At 43.3% G+C, this 19,320-nt stretch overlaps 1 protein-coding gene across 1 annotated transcript in view; it reads right to left on the bottom strand.

Annotated features, from left to right (window-relative positions):
• RNF175 (ring finger protein 175) overlaps positions 1–10,077 on the bottom strand; it is a 37,120-nt gene extending 27,043 nt beyond the window's left edge. The window contains exons 1-3 of the mRNA XM_081091632.1: positions 9,966–10,077; positions 7,839–7,876; positions 5,110–5,251 (exon numbers count right to left, since the gene is read on the bottom strand). Of these exons, the coding sequence (XP_080947758.1) occupies positions 5,110–5,251; positions 7,839–7,876; positions 9,966–10,028 (243 nt within the window). The 5' untranslated portion in view covers positions 10,029–10,077. The remainder of the gene's footprint in view (positions 1–5,109; positions 5,252–7,838; positions 7,877–9,965) is intronic.
• Between the last annotated feature and the right edge of the window lie 9,243 nt (positions 10,078–19,320).

The raw sequence follows: 19,320 nt of genomic DNA, 5'->3' as shown, positions 1-19,320 counted from the left end.
TGCTGCCCAATGGTACCATGTTTTTTCTTTTGCCATGCATTATGTATGAATCTGAAAATAATTTCAAATCAAGACAAAACAAAGATATCTTTTGTCTATTTGTACTGGATGGTGAATGGGTCACACAATAAGGAAGGGAGGGTGGGAGGAAGAAAGGAAGGAAGGAAGGAAGGAAGAAGGAAGGAAGGAAGGAAGGAAGGAAGGAAGGAAGGGAAGAAGGAAGGAAGGAAAGTTATATATGTATGTGATACTTATTTCCTTTGCACTGCAAATCCTAAACTACTATGCTTGCAGCCACGTGTACACGTGTCTGTGTGTACTTGTATGGGTGGGATGGAGGGAGAGCAGGGGGATGCTAGAGGTAAGCAGAAAATCGTCATGTACATAAACGACTCCAAGAATATTGTGCTATCAGTACAAAGGCAATGAAGGAAAGTGTGGGCATAAATTGAATAAGTAAAATAACAGAATCGTGGCATATGAAGGATTCTTAGAAATCCACTAGGTCTAGATTTCTATCTTCAAATCAATTCAGACTGTTGATTTTGATATTTAAACTGTTAAGGGAGCTTCTGCAGTATTACGTAAGTATGTGTATATTTGCACCTTGCCTCGTTTTAAAAAGCTGTGAACAGACCTAGTGGTTTATTGGTATAGTACTATATTCTAGTGTTTCACAGCTATTAATAGGCAGGGAGTTTGTTTTAAATAGAGAAATGTTTCAATCTGTGGCTTAAGGATGTGCCAGTGTATTGAGGCAAGTTAACAGTGTGTCTGAAACCCCAATTCTGTGTATGTAGTCATCAGGCCTTCCACTGGTTTGAAGGGAAGGAGAAAGGTTCTTTTGCGGCACCCTCCCCCCTATTTCCTGCAGATATGAAAAGTAGGAGACATAAAAGGAGGTGGAGAGGATGGTGTTGAATGAAATTTTATTTTTAATTGGATGTTGTTAAAAGCATTTGGAAATAATTTAATTCTGAGGCTCTGCCTATATCTAAACCATATCAGATGGAAAGAGAAAAATTCAAATAGCCAGATGCTTGGACTACGTTATGTTAAAAATATGAGTATTTGGAAACATCCAGGTATTTAGTTGTATCCCAAACCAAATAACAACATTCCATTTTCTATCTACTTTCTCTCGACACTTTTTGGCATCACTTAGGAACAGTTAATATTATGTTTTAAAACTTTGCTTTCTAAATAACCTGTTTCTTTTGCTTCATCATAATAAGCTGCTCTAATATTCACAGCTTCTCCAGACCACAGAGCAGAATCTGAAGAGACAAATTAGATGATCTCTTCAGAAGATAAACCTATTTGTTAAAAGCTGTGTCTGAAAATGTTCTGAGCTTTTTGGATTAGTCCCTCACTTCTGATGTACATGGTCCAAATTATGCATGAAATAATGTGAAAATAGTACTTGATGTGCAATAAAAATGCCCTCAGGGTATAAATAAATACATAAATAATGATTGGTGTACAAAGCTGTTCACACATACTATTGTGTGCACTTCCTACTTTTTAAAGTTTCCTCCCTTCGATTATCCGTAAACTCCCACTCCCACCATCTGCCACTGCTTACATAATTTTCCCATCTCAGTATACAGACATATATAGCAGGATCGGAATTGTTAACCTATACCCTCCTGGGACACAGTTTTATCCACTAGAGTACAGTGCTCATGTGCAGCTCCTAGTGCCTTAATCCTCCACAGACCCGTCTCACTTCCAGAGGCACATGGAGCAGCACCTTGCCCCCCAGTGCCTTCGGTGAAGTTGTTTCATACATTTATAATGAAGTTAGATTCTATTGCCACCATCTGCATTTCTCCCTGGGATCCCCAATCTCCTAAGTGATCTTTAAAAATTTGCCTACCTTAAGGTCTGCTTCTTGTGCTGTATACAGTAGTTCGTTGGGATTTGACAAATACATAAGGTCTTGTATCCAGTAAATACAGATCCATTTTAATGCCCTAACATTCCTGTTTCACTAGTTTGTCCTTCCTCTTTACCTCCCTGAACTACTGACAACCACTATCCCCAAAAACACCCAACCATCATTTTACTCTCTCTATGGTTTTGCATTTTTCAGAATCTATAATAATAAAGGGTAATATGCTAATTAGACTGGACATCTTCCGGACGTCATTCCAGATGTCCTTCCTGACAAAGCCAGGGCTGGAGGGAAGTCGGTGCCGGCAGCCAGGGGAAGGAAGACCTACTCTTGCACGAATTTTCATGCATCAGGCCTCTAGTGGTATATTATTGGATTCATATAGTATGTGGCCTTTGTATTGGCTTGTTTCTTCCATGTCTTTTCATGGTTTGATAGTGCATACCTTTTTATTATATACTAATATTTTATTGTATGGAGATATCATAGTTTGCTTATTTATTCATACTTGAAAGGTAGATGCTTAGATAACTGATTTTAGACCCTAATTTTCTTTTCTAATGTATACATTCAATGCTAGAAATTTCCCTCTAAGCACTGCTTTTGCTGCCTTTCACAAACTTTGATATGTTCTATTTTCATTTAGTTTTAATAATTTTTTAATTTCTCTTGAGTCCTCTTCTTTGACTCGTGCTATTTAGTATTGTGTTATTTAAAGTCCAAGTATTTGGGATTTTTCTAGCTTTGTGTTATTGATTTCTAATTTAGTTTTTGTGGTCTGAGAGTATAAAATTTACTCTTGAACAGCTCGGGGCAGGAGTTAGGGGCACCATTGCCCAGCGCCGCCCCCCGCCCCATTCAAAATCTGCATATAACGTAAATCGGCTTTGAAATAAGTCCATTCCCAACCATGGATCAAAGATTCTCTTTTCAGTCCACAGTTGTTTGAATCTGCGGATGTGAAACCTGGGGGTGTGGAGGACTGACTGAATATTGATTTTTAAGAATCTGCATGTAAGTGGATTTGTGCAGCTCAAACTTGTTTGTTCAAGGTCAACTGTACTTTGTGTGATTTCTATTCTTTCAAGTTTGTTTTGGTGTGTTTTATGGCCTAGAATGTGGTCTATGTTGGTAAATGTGTCATGAGAGCTTGAGAAGAATGTGTGCTCTGTTGTTGCTGGATGACTCATTCTATAGAGTTAATTAAAGTAAGTTGATCAATGGTACTGTTCAGGTCAACTATATCCTTACAGTTTTCCTCCTGCTTGATCTATTGGCTACTGAAAGAGGGTGTTGGAATCTCCCAATGTAATTGTGGATTTGTCAATATCTCCTTACAGTTCTATCAGTTTTTGCCTCATGTGTTTTGATGCTCTGTTGTTAGGCACATATACAACAGGGGCAGGCTAGAAGAGCTCAATGGGGAAAAAAGGGACAACTGTAATACTGTCAGCAATAAAGATAAATTTTAAAAAAGAATTTCTGTGTTTTCTGGAATAACTGACCCTTGTATCATTGTGCAATGCCCCTCGTTATCCCTAATAGTTATCCTTGTTCTAAGTCTGCTGTATCTGAAATTAATATAGCTTAATCCAGCTTTCTTTTATTAGTACTATCATGACATATCTTTCTCCAAACATTTACTTTTAACATAACAGTGTTTTTATAGTATAAGTAAGTTTCTCCAGTAATTCTGTTAGGCATTTTTATTTTGCAGGTAAGGAAACTATGTTTAAGATATATTTAAGAATCTTTTCTTTGATATGAGAGCATAACTAATGAGGTTTAATTCTAATCTCTTTCATTAAAAAAAAAACACCTCAGTAATGTAGAGGATATTATTTTAATTAACAAGACAATAGTGACATGGCAGCAAATGGATACATGCTCTTTTAAATAAAAACCACCACCTCATCAAAAATACAACAAAAAACCACCCAAGCCTTAGCTGGTTTGGCTCAGTGGATAAAGCGTTGGCCTGTGGACCCAAGGGTCCTGTGCTCAATTCCGGTCAAGGGCACATACCCTGGTTGCAGGCTCCTCCTCAGTCCGGGCCCTGGGTGGGGCTAGCAGGAGACAACCAGTCGATGTGTTTCTCTCACATTGATGTTTCTAAAAGTCTTTCCCTCTTCTGTTCTACCTAAACAAACAAACAAACCACCCAAGAGTGCTCTTTCTATGTAAAATGTACAAAATTGCCTAAATTTAAGTGTTATACAGAACTCTAAAGAATTCCCTTAGGCCCTGTGCTACACAGAAAATAATCTTTATGATGGGTAAGAGGAAAATGAAATACGGGTCAGAGCCGTGAGCACTTCATATGTCACAGGTGAGTCTTCTTATAAATGACCAGTCCAAGACCCAGAAGCATGTAGAGTGACCACTGAGGACCTTCTCCCTTCGCAATGTCTCTTCACTTCGGCCACACTCAAGTCTAAACCATTGATCCTCAAAATGTGGTCCCAGGACCATCTGGGAACTTGCTAGACTTGCAAATGATTGGGCACCTATTGAATCAGAAACTCAGGATGGGACCTGAGAATTTGATTTAATAAGCCCTGTAGGTAATAGAGTGACACCCTAAGATTTGAGAGCCACTGCTCTAAACATTGTAAGGTCTCAGGCCCCACAATGCCCAGGGGATGCCCCTGAGGCTGTGAGATGGCAATGGTCTGGTGGACATGCTCCAGTGGGATTGGTCTTTGAAAATGGGATTATGCCCTATGTGGCTGTCAGTGCAGTGTTTGCATTAACAAGCTTTCATGAATATGCAAGCCATCAGTGCCAGAGTTTATTGCCAATGAAACAAAGTTAGACAGCCTCACCTTTTGTTTCTGGAATTCCTAATTTTCCTTTCCTGGGCCAGTGGCAGAAGTTGTTCATGCACAAAAGGAAAATTGGCTTCCTTAAACCAGGGCTTCTCAACCTTGGCACTATGGACGTTTCTTCTGCTGTAAGGAGCTGTCCTGTGCATGTTAAGCAGCATCCTTGGCCTTTACCTTCTAGATGCCAGTAGCATCCCCCAGCCCCTCCCACTGAGGATAAAAAATGTTTCCAGATATTGCCAAATGTCTCCTGGGGCCAAAATTGTACCCAGTTGAGAATCACTGACTTCAACAAACCATTTTCTTCAAAGTGGTAAAAAAAGAAAAAAAAAGGAGGGATGTGGCCGCAAGAAGAGCAGGCTCCCAGCAGCCACCAGGGTGACTTACGTTGTAGGACCGGCCATGCCTCTGTCTCCACTGCACCAGCACTATCTGGGCGATGATCAGGGTGGAGAGGAAGATCAAGATCATCTCCACGTGCATGGACTCGTGGCCCCGGTGCATCTTGTACATCTTCTCCTGCTGCAGGCTGGAACCGGCAAAGGAGGTCATCCGCAAAAGTCCTCAACCTTTGCACGTTTAGCAAAAAAAGATAGGCTGGGCCCATAAGAAGCAATTAGGGATTTCAAATGTAAGGGCTTTTAAGCTTTGACTGCAAAGTTTTCCTAAATTTTCTTGGTTCCTCCCTTTCTCCCAGGCTTGGGGAAGAGGCAGTTGAGATGAGGAGCCCAAACTTATTAGTATCAGCAAAGCCAATTCCTCTCAGCCCTTAGTTTTTCCATGTGTATTGACTTCATCCTTGTCCGTTCAAGTTAAGTTATGGGGGGAAATATGGGTCCTGGAAAGGCCTGGGTGTCAGTCCTTGAATGGCCAGTTTATCACCATATATAGTCTTTCATAAGTCACTTATGGTCTCTGAGCCTCAGTTTCCTCAACTGCAAATTTAAAATAATGATCTGTCTGTACCTCAGGATTGTTCTAAAACTGCAAAGAACATATGTTATTTTATTTGTCAATAATAATAATAATAATAATAATAATAATGTTAAATCATGATGGCTGAATGTTCCGGTTTTCAGTTGGACTCTTGGTTTTGCACACTGGTAGCGAAAACCACTAAGGTGGTGTCATCTGGCTTAACTATAGCAGAAGTGGCTTTGAAGAAAGCCGAGAGCAGTGGTTCTTGACCTTGGCTGTAAGTTAAAAATCGCAGTGCCCAAGCTGTACCCCAGATCAATTAAATGAATTAAGTGATCATTCAATGATCATACCAATTAAAAACACCATTGCTGGGTATAATGGGCTGAATTGTGTCTCCCCATCTCTAACCCCAAATAGGACTTCATATGTTGAAGTCCTATTCCTCAATGCCTCAGAATGAGACTGTATTTGGAGACAGGGATTTTAAAGAGGTAATTAAGGTAAAATGAGGTCATATGGGTGGGCCCTAACCTAATCGGACTCATGTCCTTACAAGAAGAGGAGATCAGGACACAAACTCACACAGAGGAAAGACACAGTGAGAAGGCGGCCATCCACAAGATAGGGAGAGAGGCCTCAGAAGAAACCAAAAGTCACGGACACCTTGATCTTGGACTTCTAGCCTCTAGAACTGTGAGAAAATAAATTTCTGTTGTTTAAGCCTGTCAGGCTGTGGCATTTTGTTATGATAATGCTGGGAAACTGATCACAGATTTCTAGATTTTTTAGATGGTAATTTTTAAAGTTCCCCACCAATGTAATTTTAAGATACAGCCAAGATTGAGAACCACTGGCCTGAGGAAGAAAGAGCAGTCCAGGTCAAGATTAGGGAAGAAGGGAAATTATGAACATTGCCAACCAATAACTTTATAAATACTGTTTAGCATTGATTTCATCTCCAGTAAAGCACCATCAGTCACAAAAATCTCTTAAAGTTTCCACTTATGCCCGGTTACAGTGTGCATTTAGTTAAGGTACCAGTCAGAAGACACTGCAGAGTGATCTTCTGTGTCACAAGATGGTGACCTTTTAAAGGCACTTGTTGGATATGTGGGTTGGCTTCTCCCCTTTACAAGCGTTTCTACAGTACTATATAGAGCAGGGCAGTGCCTCAGAAAAGGGCCCCATTCAAATCCCAGGGGTGCCCCCTGCTGGAGAATGTGCAGAAATTAATCCACAGAGCCTAGTAAATAATATTCTCACTTTGAGTTCAGCTTATTTGAGAAGGAATCTTAGGGTGTTAATGCTGGAAGGTACCAAAGATGTACTGAAACCCTTTATTTATCAAACTAAGACGCTGCAGTTTATTTCAGGTAAACATCCTGAGTAAGATCACATGGCTATTAGTCTCTGTGTTGAAGCTGAGCTTAGGAGACAAGAATGGTTTTTAGAAGCTCATTAAAAAATATGCTCATTCCTCTGAAGAAATGGGAAGTGAAAAAAAAAATAAAAGGGTACAAGAAATTAGTAATAGTTTTTACAGCCCCAAGTTCAAAATAGCTGTCTAATAGTCTACGTAATGAATAAATTTTCAATTTAGGCCATATAGATAGAAGAATAAACCTCTCATCAGCCTAAAATAAGACTTGCATAGATATCAAACAAAATGTGCTTTCTGACATTAATCTATTTCATATATATACATATATACATATATATACATACATATATATAATGAAAATGCATGTCAAATAGCTAACCGATGCGGAAATACTGTGGGAAGTATGAAGTGGTATACAAATGTAGTATTTCCTATTTTGATCAGGAATACATTCCTGATTGATTACCATAAAGCAAAAAAGGAGGGACTTTTTACTTTACTTCATTTCATGTGGTGACAGGTAGCAGAACACAGGGGAAGCAGCATATGAAGAAAACCAGATGTATCTTATGCCCAAAATAAATACTGAACTGGCGCTGCCTGATTTTGAAGGACAAACAAATCCAGCTTTGTGTGGTGGCACAGAGCACACTGTGGTTTGTCTATACTACCCTTGTGCATGGCTATGCTAACTCACCTTCTCTATCCTAGGAAATTTACAAATAAAATGAGGGCCTCATTTAATTTCTCAAACAGTTAAGATGGAAATCTACTTTTTAGTGTAACAGCAATAAAAAATATACTAATCACTTACTTCCACTCATCATCCGCAGAAAGCTTTGTGTGAGAGATCTGAAAAACAAAATAAGCCAGAATAATTTAGGATGAAAGCGCCAATAAAATGTTTGCTTACTAACACACACACACACACACACACACACACACTCCAAAACAGAAATCAGGCCACTATTAATAAATGTTTGAGAACCAGATGAGGTGCCATTCAATCAAGGTTGCAGAGTGGCTTCCGAATAGGCAGTATCACCCTGGCTTCTGGGATGCAATGTATAAATCCAAGAACCCGCCCCCCACCCCCCCCAAAAAAACATGTTTTGTTGGTGTCTCAGTTGGTGCCAGTGAGTAAATATCATCTCTAAGTTCAAGGTTTTAGAGACAGATCTGAGCAGAGGCTCTACTTGTTTGGAGCATTTTTGTGCCCTCCGGCTAATGTAATTTCACGGAAGGCCTGGCACCAGGGAAGCGGGTACTGTGGCCATGGCCTTGCAGGCTGAGCTGGAGCGCAGGGACCATCCTCGGGAAGTGCTTGTGGATGACCTGCAGTGCGCCCACGCGCCGCCTTCCCTGGATCACTGCTAATGCACTACATTGGGCCACTTGAAATCTAAATGCCAAGCATTATGCAGTCACCCAGGAGTCTGGTTAAAATGTCGATTTTAATTCAGGAGGTCTGGGGTGGGGACTGAGATTCTGCATTTCTCTCTCTCTCTCTCTCTCCCTCTCTCTCTCTCTCTCTGTCTCTCTTTTTCTTGCTGTGAAAAAGTGGGCTAAGGGACAGCCTGGCCAAAGGGCCTGGCCAACGGCAGCCTCGATTGCCTGCCTCTTTAGCCTTTTATTGTAACAGCAGTTTGAGATAAAGTTTATCTTTAAGATACAATCAGTAGGGGAAGTAATCTTGGGAGGACACATGTGTTTCTAGTGTCCTTTGCATTTCTTTCTTTCTTTTTTTTTAAAAAAAATACTAATTATTCATGGTTTGATTTTTAGAGAGAGAAAGAAGAAGGGAGAGAGAGGGAGGGAGGGGGAGAAACATCGATTTGTTGTTCCATTTATTTATGCTCTCATTGGTTGATTCTTGTATGTGTCCTGAGTGGGGATCAAAACTGAAACTTTGGTGTGTTGGGATGATGCTCTAACCAACTGAGCTTCCCAGCCAGGGCAACTTCTAATTGTCTTCCATGTGACACACTGACTGTTGGTTGGTGCATCACCAGAGCTTTGCTCTTGGGAAAAGCCGAGTCCCTCCTAGGGCCAAGTTAACAGAGGGCCCATGCCTCCTGAGGGCAGAGGACAGGGCAGTGATGTCAAACATCAGCAGTAAAGGTGCCTCTTTCAGTCTTCTGCCCCTCCCTGTGTGCAGTTTTCCATCTATAACCTCCTCTGGATGGTCTGGGTTTGAAACCAGCAAGGAAGCCCATGGAATCCCAAATGCGTAGTGTGGTCCAAAGGCCAACCACAGCCTAGGTCTCCCTTATCTTTTACTACAAACCTTTGTGAACCCTACATTTCTGTAGAGTCGTAGTGCATATCACCCGCCCCTGCCTTCCCCATGTTCACTCCCCAACATTTTAATCACCTCCAAGCAATTTGGTCTGCAGTTCCCTCCATCTAGAATCCTCACTCCCTCATCACCCACGCGGCCAGGTCTCGTCCATCCTCCACGGCCCAGCTCACATGCCACGCCCCCACCAGCATTGCCCATCCCCCACCCCCCGCCAGGAACAATCCCTTGCTCCTTAGAAATCCTACAAAGCCTCCCTCACTTGCACTTGTTTTGGGGACAATAATCTCTTCCTACCGCGTTTTAACCAGCCCTTAGGTGACTCTGAGGCACGCTCTAGTTTGAGCACCAGAGAGTCAAACGTGATGCGCAACCATCATCCCTCAAGCTGTCCTCCCGAAGGGGAGTGGGAGGGGGGCGGAAGAGGAAGAGAAATGGAGAGGAGTTGGGATTCCTGGGGTGGAGTGCGATCAGGCCAAGGCACCAGCATCTTCCCTTGGGTCCCCGCCCCTCCATCCGTGGCCCATTCACACCGCGAGGGGGCGGGGAGCTTGGAGACCCGTCAGCGCGGCCTCCCAGCCCCCGGGGGAGCCTGGGGACCCTGATGCCGAGTCCCTTCCGCCTGGGCCCCGCGCCCGGTACCTGATCGCGCTGCGGGGGCGCCTCCAGCCCCGCGCCGGCCTTGCGCGCCGCCCCCGCGGCCATGCCTCCGCCGCCAGCGCCGGCTCCGAGGGCCTCCGCGAGGCCGCAGGGGACGCCCTTCGGATGCAGAAGCCGCGGGCGGGAGCCGAGCCGGAGGCTGCGGGTCGGCGGCCCCGCCCCGGGCTGTGCGGCACCCGGTCCCCGCGCGGGGAGCCTCCCGGCGCGCCCGCCCCTTCGCCCTGCGCTCCGCTCTGGCCGCCTCCAGAGGAGGGGAGCTGGAGATGGCCGCCGCCAGCACGGCCGGTGCGACCCTGTGGGTCAAGGGGCCCTCCGCAGTGGGGCGGGTGCCAGCCATCGTCGCTACTAAAACGTCCTGGCACTGGGCGGGAACACGCGTTTTTGTTACCAGGTGACGGGGCCGGAGGACGGCCCAGAGGTCGGCAGGGAGAGCGGTGGGGAGTGGGGTGAGCGGTGGAGAGGAGGGAGGGAGGAAGAGAAGATCGTGTCTTCTCAGCTCTCCCCGAGAAGCATTTATCAGAAGACGGTTGTACAAATGCAGGGAGATCGACCCTCTGTGCATCCACGGCGGTGTTCCCTTCCCTGGGTTCCTGCACCTCTGCCCTTGGTTATCTGCAGTTTTAATCATGGCGGGCAGCTCCCTAGAGGCAAACCTGGTCCCTCCAAAGATGACGAAGGGGAGAAGCTCCGCTGTGGGGAGAGAACGCAGACCCTCTTGGCCCCTGGCTGCTGTGGAAATCACCCACAGCTTGCCTTGGTCCCCTCGGCTTTTAGGGGACACTCTCCTTCCCCTTGGCCCCAGGCCCACGCCTGGACTCATGGCTGGGAGCAAGCTGGACTCTTGGTAAGCCTTTAGGAATACTTGGGTGTTCATTTAGGGCAGTAGACAAGGAGGGGACACACAATCAGATGGTCTGACTTACAAGATACGGCTAACTTCATTCCAGTTTGTGATGGCTCATGTTCCAACACCTACAGAAGCTACGGGTGGAGACTGGACCCACAGATGGACATGTCCCTGCCGTTGTGGAACTCTCAGCCTAGTAGGGCGTAGTGACACATATCAGTAGAGTTTATTGTGGTAAGTGCTTCCTACTCCAAGTACTTTACCTGGGTTAACTCACTCAGTCCTCATAACAGCCCCATGAGGTAGGTGGTGTTATAATCTCCATTTACACAGGAGAACACTGACGCACAGAGAGCTTGTCCAGTTTCCAAGCTAGTAGGTGGTACAGCGGGAATTTGAACCAGAGAAGACTGACTCCGTGGTTGGGCTCTTAACCACTCAAGAGAGGTGCTGCAAAGGCCATCAGGGGCCAGATCAGGAAGGTCTATGTACATCACTGTTAACAGTCTGGACCAGGGGTGGGCAAACTTTTTGACTCGAGGGCCACAGTGGGTTCTTAAACTGGACCGGAGGGCCGGAACAAAAGCATGGATGGAGTGTTTGTGTGAACTAATATAAATTCAAAGTAAACATCATTACATAAAAGGGTACGGTCTTTTTTTTTTTTTAGTTTTATTCATTTCAAACGGGCCGGATCCGGCCCGCGGGCCGTAGTTTGCCCACGGCTGGTCTGGACTATATTCTAAGGAGCACGGGGAGTCATCACAGCGCGGCAAGCAAGAAAACGACATCACTAGACCTGTCTTTTGACTGCAAGGGTGGGGAGGGATGCTTAACTAAGACCCAAGACAGGGAGACCAGTTAAAAAGCTGTTGCTGTCGTTCCAGCTCAAGGTGGCAGTGGCCTTGTGTGCAGTGATGGGATGGAGGGGAGATGGAGAGACATGGATGGAGCCAAGTGATAGAAAGGATGGTGTCCAGGCATGTAGCTTGAGGAGCCTGGCATTTGGGCACATGATGCTGCCATCCCTGAGAATGGGATTTTCGAAAGAGCAGTTGATTTGGGGAAACAAAAATACCGAGTTCATTTGGACATGTTGCCTCCCTACCTGGCTTCCGGTCTGTGTTCATGTGGCAAGGGCCACCCCTTCTTTCTAGCCTAGAGTGTCCTGAGATTCTTCTATATTCTCTTGTCACAAGAATATCTTGTGTGTATTAAATTATTTATTGTAAAGTGGTTCCCTGTAGACTTCCTACCCTCTTGCTGATTGTCACTCATTAATTTTCCCCATTTTTTTCCTGCCCTACTGAGGGCACTGAACTGCCTTGGGCTGATGGTGCCACCTAATGGTTAGATCTTGCAGAAATCCTCTACTGTTTTGCAAATAGTCTTTTTTTTCCAAGAAACTTTCTTTTTCAATTTACTCCTCTTTTCTCATGTCTTTTAAGTATTTGCAAATAATATGTGTATTTGAGCCTAAGCCAGTGATGGCAAACCTTTTGAGCTCGGCGTGTCAGCATTTTGAAAAACCCTAACTTAACTCTGGTGCTGTGTCACATATAGAAATTTTTTGATATTTACAGCATTAGTAAAAAAAAAAAAGATTGATATTTTTGATATTTATTTTATATATTTAATTGCCATTCAACCAAGAAAAATCAACCAAAACAATGAGTTCATGTGTCACCTCTGACACGTGTGTCATAGGTTCGCCATCACTGGCCTAAGCAATACAGCGAAAACGGGTGATTAAGAATGTCTTCAACCAGGTGCAGTACTGGTCACCTGGAGTAGGGTGGTGGACGGAGAGATTCTAGACAGCTGGTGGGGACTCCCCTCTGTCAAAGGGATGGCAGTAGCAGATTCCGTCTAAATGGGGGTGTGCATGTGTGGGGTGTGTGTGTGTGTGTGAAATGCAAACCATCCAGGCAATGTGGATATCCAAGAGCTTGTCTGATCTCAGAGACCAGTATGAAAGAGGTACCAAAATGTTCTGCACGTCAGTGATTCTTGAGGTCAGGGGCAGACTGATTCATAGGGTCATCATTCCTAAAAGGAGAGGGACCCTGAAGACAGGACCTACTGAAGTATGGTAGCAACCATCTCAGGTAGAAGCTATAGTTTAACTTTAACCCTGCTGTTTGGCTTCTGTACTTATTTGTTTAACAATAGAAAAGTTACTTTGATTTTCTGAATTGTATAAATCATCCCATTCGATTGAATGCCTTATTGACTGTAATGTGAATATCCCATTGATTGTGATCTTACTGATTATCGAAGCACATTCTTCTGTACCTGGGAAACAGGACAGCACAATTATCCTAAATTGTCTCAGTGGCCACAGATAATGTGTTCAGTTGACTCAGTGGTCCCAAGACCAGGACAGCACAATTACTCTAAATTGCCTCGATGGCTCTAGATAATGTGTTCCTGTCAACCCAGCAGTCCCAGAAAATGTGTTTCTGTCAACTCAGTGATCCGGAGACCCCAAACTATAATTAACATGCTTAATTCTGCTTCTGTAAACTGCTTTTTTTGCGAACCAGTTTCCTCATTCCAAACCCTGGGATGTAATCAATACCTTTGTGATCTTTGCCTATAAATCTGGTGGTGGGCATGGGGAGGACACTGCGAGATTTGGGAGAGCGAAATGCCCCCTCGAAGTCCCGGATTGCAATAAATGTGACTCTTTAATTCGACTTCTTGAGGCGTCCTTCTGTGATTCGCAGGGTACATTACAACACTACCTTGACTGATGAACTGGCTGCATAGAGATAACGAGGCTAACTCCCTTTCAGTCATCCCCCTGCAGCCCTCTCCCAGAGCCCTTTCAGACACTAGCCTCTTAGACAGAAATTGTACAAGCCGGTCTGATGCCTAACTGCCAGGGTTCCTGACTACGTTTCCTGGCCCCCAGCTTCACTGGGTAGCCCTTGCACCTTCCTTTCACTAAATCTGCCTTTGCTCAACTACTAGTTCTTAAGACTGAAGGATACTCAACTTTATTGTTTATCTTGTTCTTTAATTATTAGTACTGTACCATTATTGACCTCTGCTCTTTTTCTTCTCCTCTTTTAATCCTCATCCAAGAATATATTTTTATTGATATTTTGAACAGAGAGGAAGGGGTTGGGGGGGGGGGGGAGAAACACATGGATGTGAGAGAGAAACATCCATTGATTGCCTCCCGTACGCACCCCGACTGGGGATCGAACCTGCAACCTCAGTATGTGTCTTGACCGTGAATCAAACTCACCACCTTTACTGTATGGGGTGACACTCCAACAAAATGAGCCAGTGCAACCTCTACGCTTTTTTTGGCTGAAGTGTGCAGTGTTTAGCTCTATTATGGTTACATGGAGTTTTGTGAGCTAGCGTGTGGCCCTAATCACCATTTATAACATCTCCTTCTTGGGAAAGTAAATTCTGCCTTTCAAACCACAGCCTTCCAAATGCACATTTGGAACACAATCCATTTGTGAGCTGGGAATTCTATATTAATGTCTCTTGGCCCAGGGCAGCCCCACGACCAAATGACATGTGGTTTAAGGTTCATGTAACAGCCAGTTCATTTAAATAATGTTAGCCGGAGCTCAGCTTTCAGGTTCTCAGGTTTCTGGTTAATTTGAAATAGAGGAGGCAGCGGGTCCCAGTGCTCAGACGACGGTGTGGATGGGGCGCCCTGCTCCCTACAGAGAGGTGGCACATTCCCGCTTTTCATGGGTTATCCTGCAGGTTTTAGGACTGAGCCTCTTCCGAGGGAAAGCTTTTCAGTTCTATTGAACAACTGATCTTGAAAGAAGAACTGCTTTTAAAAACCAACTATACTTTCATGCCTGGGAGTTCAGCTGGGGTCATTCTAGTTTATTGAGTGCAGAGGCCCCCTCAGCAGGAGGGAAACCACATTGAAATCCTCCGTGGGGCCCCTTCCTCTCCCCTCCTCTACTTGTTTTTCTTTTCCGGTGCCTCCTCTAAGAAGTCTCATCTTTGCCAAGCTAGACAGCCTGTCCCAGGCAAGCCAACCTTTGCTGTCATAACTGTAAAGAGTTAATATTGATTAAATACCCACAGTGCCAGGCTCAGCACTTTATGTGTCTGATATCATTGAATTCTCAAAATGACCCCCGGTGACAGGTATCGCCGCCCAACATTTTACAGATGAAGACGTTTACGTGAGAAGAGGTTAACTGTTTCCATCTAAGAATGCATAGCAGCGCCACTGCTCCCTGAGCCCTGGCTTGTGTGGGAGGCCCACTGCTTCACGGGGGGCGCCCCCAGGAAAGCCTGTCTTGATATGGAAGTTGTCATTTCTAGTTAAGACCAAGGACTTGCCACCATGATTGCTACACCTCAGGTTCATTGCAAAGATCACACTGCACCTCTGTCCCACAGAAGACACAATCTCATGACAGAAAAAACTAATGTTTCTATTTTCTCTTGACTTTAGATATGTGTCTACTTGAGGGCTTGAAACAAGATAAGTTATAGAAGCAACACCAAAGGACAAGGTTAATTTTTCCTAGATTTTAAAGCCTTCTGATGTATACTTCTGGCCCTACTTATGCTCCCCACCTGTGGGAATAGCTAACACTTGTTATAGTGCCTACTAAGGCCAGGCATTTTATATATTTTGAATCCTCAAAGCCACCTGGTGCGTTAGGTGTGCTATTATTATCATCCGCATTCACAGTTAAGGACAAATAAGGACTCTGGGCCATCCCCCCGCTTATGACAGGCCTGGTCTCTCACCAGGCTGTCCCAGATCCCCAGTGGGAACACATTTCTCTCAACCCTTTGCTCTCATAGCCCTCTGCATTTGCCTCTGTTCCAGGTGTTGGTACCTATGTCTTTATCAGCTACCAATTGCAAATGCTTGGGGAGCAGAGACCCTATTCTAACCATCTTTGTTCCACCACTGCCTCTAGCACAATGCCTGGCCTGGAGCCCAATGGAATTGGTGGTGTGTTCACATCTCCAGGTCATCATGCTTCTGCCCCAGGTCTTTCACTGCCTCACAGAGGGAGAGTGAGGACGGGTGGCTTCCCCTACCCGTGGTCGGCAAACTTCAGCTCGGAGCCACATGCGGCTCGTTGGCCCCTTGAGCGTGGCTCTTCCTTAGCCTTAGGAGTACCCTAATTAAGTTAATAACGATGTACCTACCTATATAGTTTAAGTTTAAAAAATTTGGCTCTCAAAAGAAATTTCAATCGTTGTACTGTTGATATTTGGCTCTGTTGACTAATGAGTTTGCCGACCACTGGCCTAGTCCATGGCCTGCAGAGGTTTCTCCAGGAAGGACAGAGGGCTATTGTCTCTGTGGCCACAGACCTTCCCATTCTACCCATTATAGGCCCATGGAGAACTCTGCACATCCATATGGACAAATAAGAGGCCTAAATTGTTCTCTTAACATTTTTTATGCAGTTCAGAATGTGCATGTACTGCCACTTGTTTTATAACGTGATGTCGTTAATCAGGACAGGGACATATTTTTGCCATCATTTAAAGATGCTGAGATGTGGCTGGGAGAAGAAAGCAGTGGGAAGGGTGAGGCCCGAATCTGTTCCATTCTACCTGTTATCTTAATCCTTGTGTCGAATGAACATTGATTTTGGTGTTTAGTCACACAATTCTAAAAGTATGTGGCTTGCGTGAGTGCTGGAGATATCATTTTTGTAATTTATTCTATAAACACAGTGATCCTAGCACATCATGTATAGTTGGAATAGTGCATACATGAAAATAAAACACATATTTACATTATTTCAGATGATCAGACAAATGGAATATCAGTGTGTTGGATTGTTTGTTGATGTCTTTTTTTGGAAAGGATGTTAATTATTCTAAGTTACTGAATGGTTATAAACAAAAATTTTGTGCCGGCCATGTCGAATTATGATTTATAAAAATTTAATATTTTGGCATAAAATTACTTATGTTTTTATAGGAAACACATTTTGCTGTGTCTCCAAAGAAGGGAAGTTTTAGAAGATGCCCTGGATATGATAGTGGGCAGTTTAAGGAATAGACACTACTAGTTTAAGATTTTCCTGAAGATCTTATGGGTACCAGTCAAAGTGGCTATAGTTTTGGGAGCAAATTTAAGTGAACAACTCAAAGGAAGTTTTTTCCTGTTATAAATGTGGAGAAGGGCATGTGTGGTCTTGGTGCGTGGCAAGACTTGAATCGGGGTCCTGCCTCTACTACTGACTCTCTATTTTTGAGAGGGTCTCTATTTTCAACTCTTAGTTGCTGTGGTGTCCATATTCTAAGTATATATTTAAGGCATTATTAGTAGTGGAATGAGAATGAAAAGATTTTTGGTAATGTGTCCTCTGGGTGAAGGATCACCAAAGAAAATGGTCAGAGCTGGTAACCTGAACATGAGAAACTTGATTTTTTTACTGGGCTTGGGTGGGTTAATTATCTTTGCTTTTTAAATGGCCTGAGAAATGGAAGGGACACCAGCCACTAACTACCAATAGAGCTATTCATATAAGGAAGATAAGGTTGTGGAAGGTGAAGTTAAATTTGTTTGAATGCATGTTGATTTTGAGAGATCTCTGGACATGCAGATGGAGATGTCCACAGAGACTAACCAAAGCTCGGGGGAAAAGTTAGAGATAGAGACAGAGATTTGGTGTTTGACAGTGGTGCACTCTACAGGAGTGAAGAACATTGTCCTGGAAGTCTGCAATATGAGGAAAGGAGGAGGTCCAGCATTTGGTTGGTAGTCCAGACAATAAGATTTAGAATCAAACAAATTTGGCTGCAAGTCTCAGAACACATTCACTATGTGACTCGAGCCTTGGGACATCTGCCTTCCCCCCCACCCCAATAACAGACTTGAGATACAATTCACATACCATACAATTCACCATTTTAAAGTGTATAATTCAGTGGCTTTCAGTATATTCATAAAGCCATGCAACCCTCACTATTTAATTTCAGAACATTTTCATCACCCCCAAAAGAAACCCAGCTCATTAATACTCACCCACTTTCTCCTTTCTCCATCCCCTAGCAACCACTAATCTACTTTCTGTCTATATAGATTTTCTGGATGTTTCATATTAATGAAATCATACAATATGTGCCCTTCGTGTCTGGCTTCTTTCACTTAGCATAGTGTTTCTAAGGTTCACCCATCTTGTAGCATTTATCAGTACTTATTTATTTTTATGGCCAAATAAAATTTCATTATATGGTTATACCACATTTTGTCTATCTGCTCCTCAACTGATGGACTTTTGGGTTGTTTCCACTTTTTGGCTATTATGAATAATGCTGATATAAAAATTCATATAGAACTTTTTTTGTGGATATATGTTCTCAGTCCTCTTAAGTATATATCCAGTAGTACATTGCTTGGTCATATGGTAACTCTATGTTTAAGAGTTTGAGGAACTGCCAAACTGTTTTTCAAATTAGCTGTACCATTTTGCAATCCCACTGGCAAAGTATGAGGGTTCTGATTTTTCCATATCCTCACCAACAGTTGTCATTATCTGATTTTTTTATTCTAGCCATTCTAGTGGCTGTGAAGCAGTATCTCACTGTGATTTTGATTTGTATTTCTCTAATGACTAGTAATGTCACACAATCTTTTCATGTGATTAGTTGCGTATCTTCTTTGGAGAAATGTCTAGATTCTTTACCCATTTTTTAATTGGGTCATTAGTCTTTTTACTGTTGAGTTTTAAGAGTTTTTGTAATAAATACAGTCTAGATACCAGTTCTTTATTAGATATATGATTTGCAAATATTCTCTTCCATTTTGTGGGTTGTCTTTTAACTTTTTTGAGGTTATGCCTTGAAGCACAAACATTTTAAATTTATATATATTTTTTTCTTTTCTACGGTGCTTTTGATGTCATACCTAAGAAATCACTGTCTGATCTCAGGTTATGCAGATTTACTCCTATGTTTTCTTCTAAGAGTTTTATCGTTTTAGTTCTTACATTTAGATCTTTGGTCTACTTTGAGTTAATTTTTGTATATAGTGTGAAGTAGAGGTCCAATTTCATTCTTTTGCATGTGGGTATACAGTTGCCCTGGTACCATTTGTTGAAAAGACTATTCTTTCTCCCATTGAATAGCCCCTTCCTTCCCTCCCTCCCTCCCTTTCTCTCTCTCTCTCTCTCTCTCTCTCTCTCTCCTTCCCTTCCTTCCTTTCTTTCTTTCTTTCTCTCTCTCTCTCTCTCTCTCCCTTCCTTTCTTTCTTTCTTTCTTTCTTTCTTTCTTTCTTTCTTTCTTTCTTTCTTTCTTTCTTTTTTTCTTTCTTTCTTTCCTTCTTTCTTTTCCTCCTGCCCTGCCCTGCCCCACCCTGCCCTGCAAAAAGCTTTATTGTTTCATTTGGTCCAATGCATGGGAGAGGGCTTCAGGATGGTTAAAAGAATGGCTAGTAGTTTCAGGGAGAGGCTCAGGTAAAAGCCAGACACCAGGGGGATGAAGAGGGGCCTCTCAAAGGCTTCTGGGCTCCAAAGGCTC

Source organism: Myotis nattereri (assembly GCF_964212035.1).
Source record: "Myotis nattereri genome assembly, chromosome: 5".
Taxonomy (NCBI): Eukaryota; Metazoa; Chordata; class Mammalia; order Chiroptera; family Vespertilionidae; genus Myotis; species Myotis nattereri.
The sequence above is the reverse complement of the archived record's forward strand: the minus strand, read 5'-3'. Positions and strand labels throughout refer to the sequence as shown.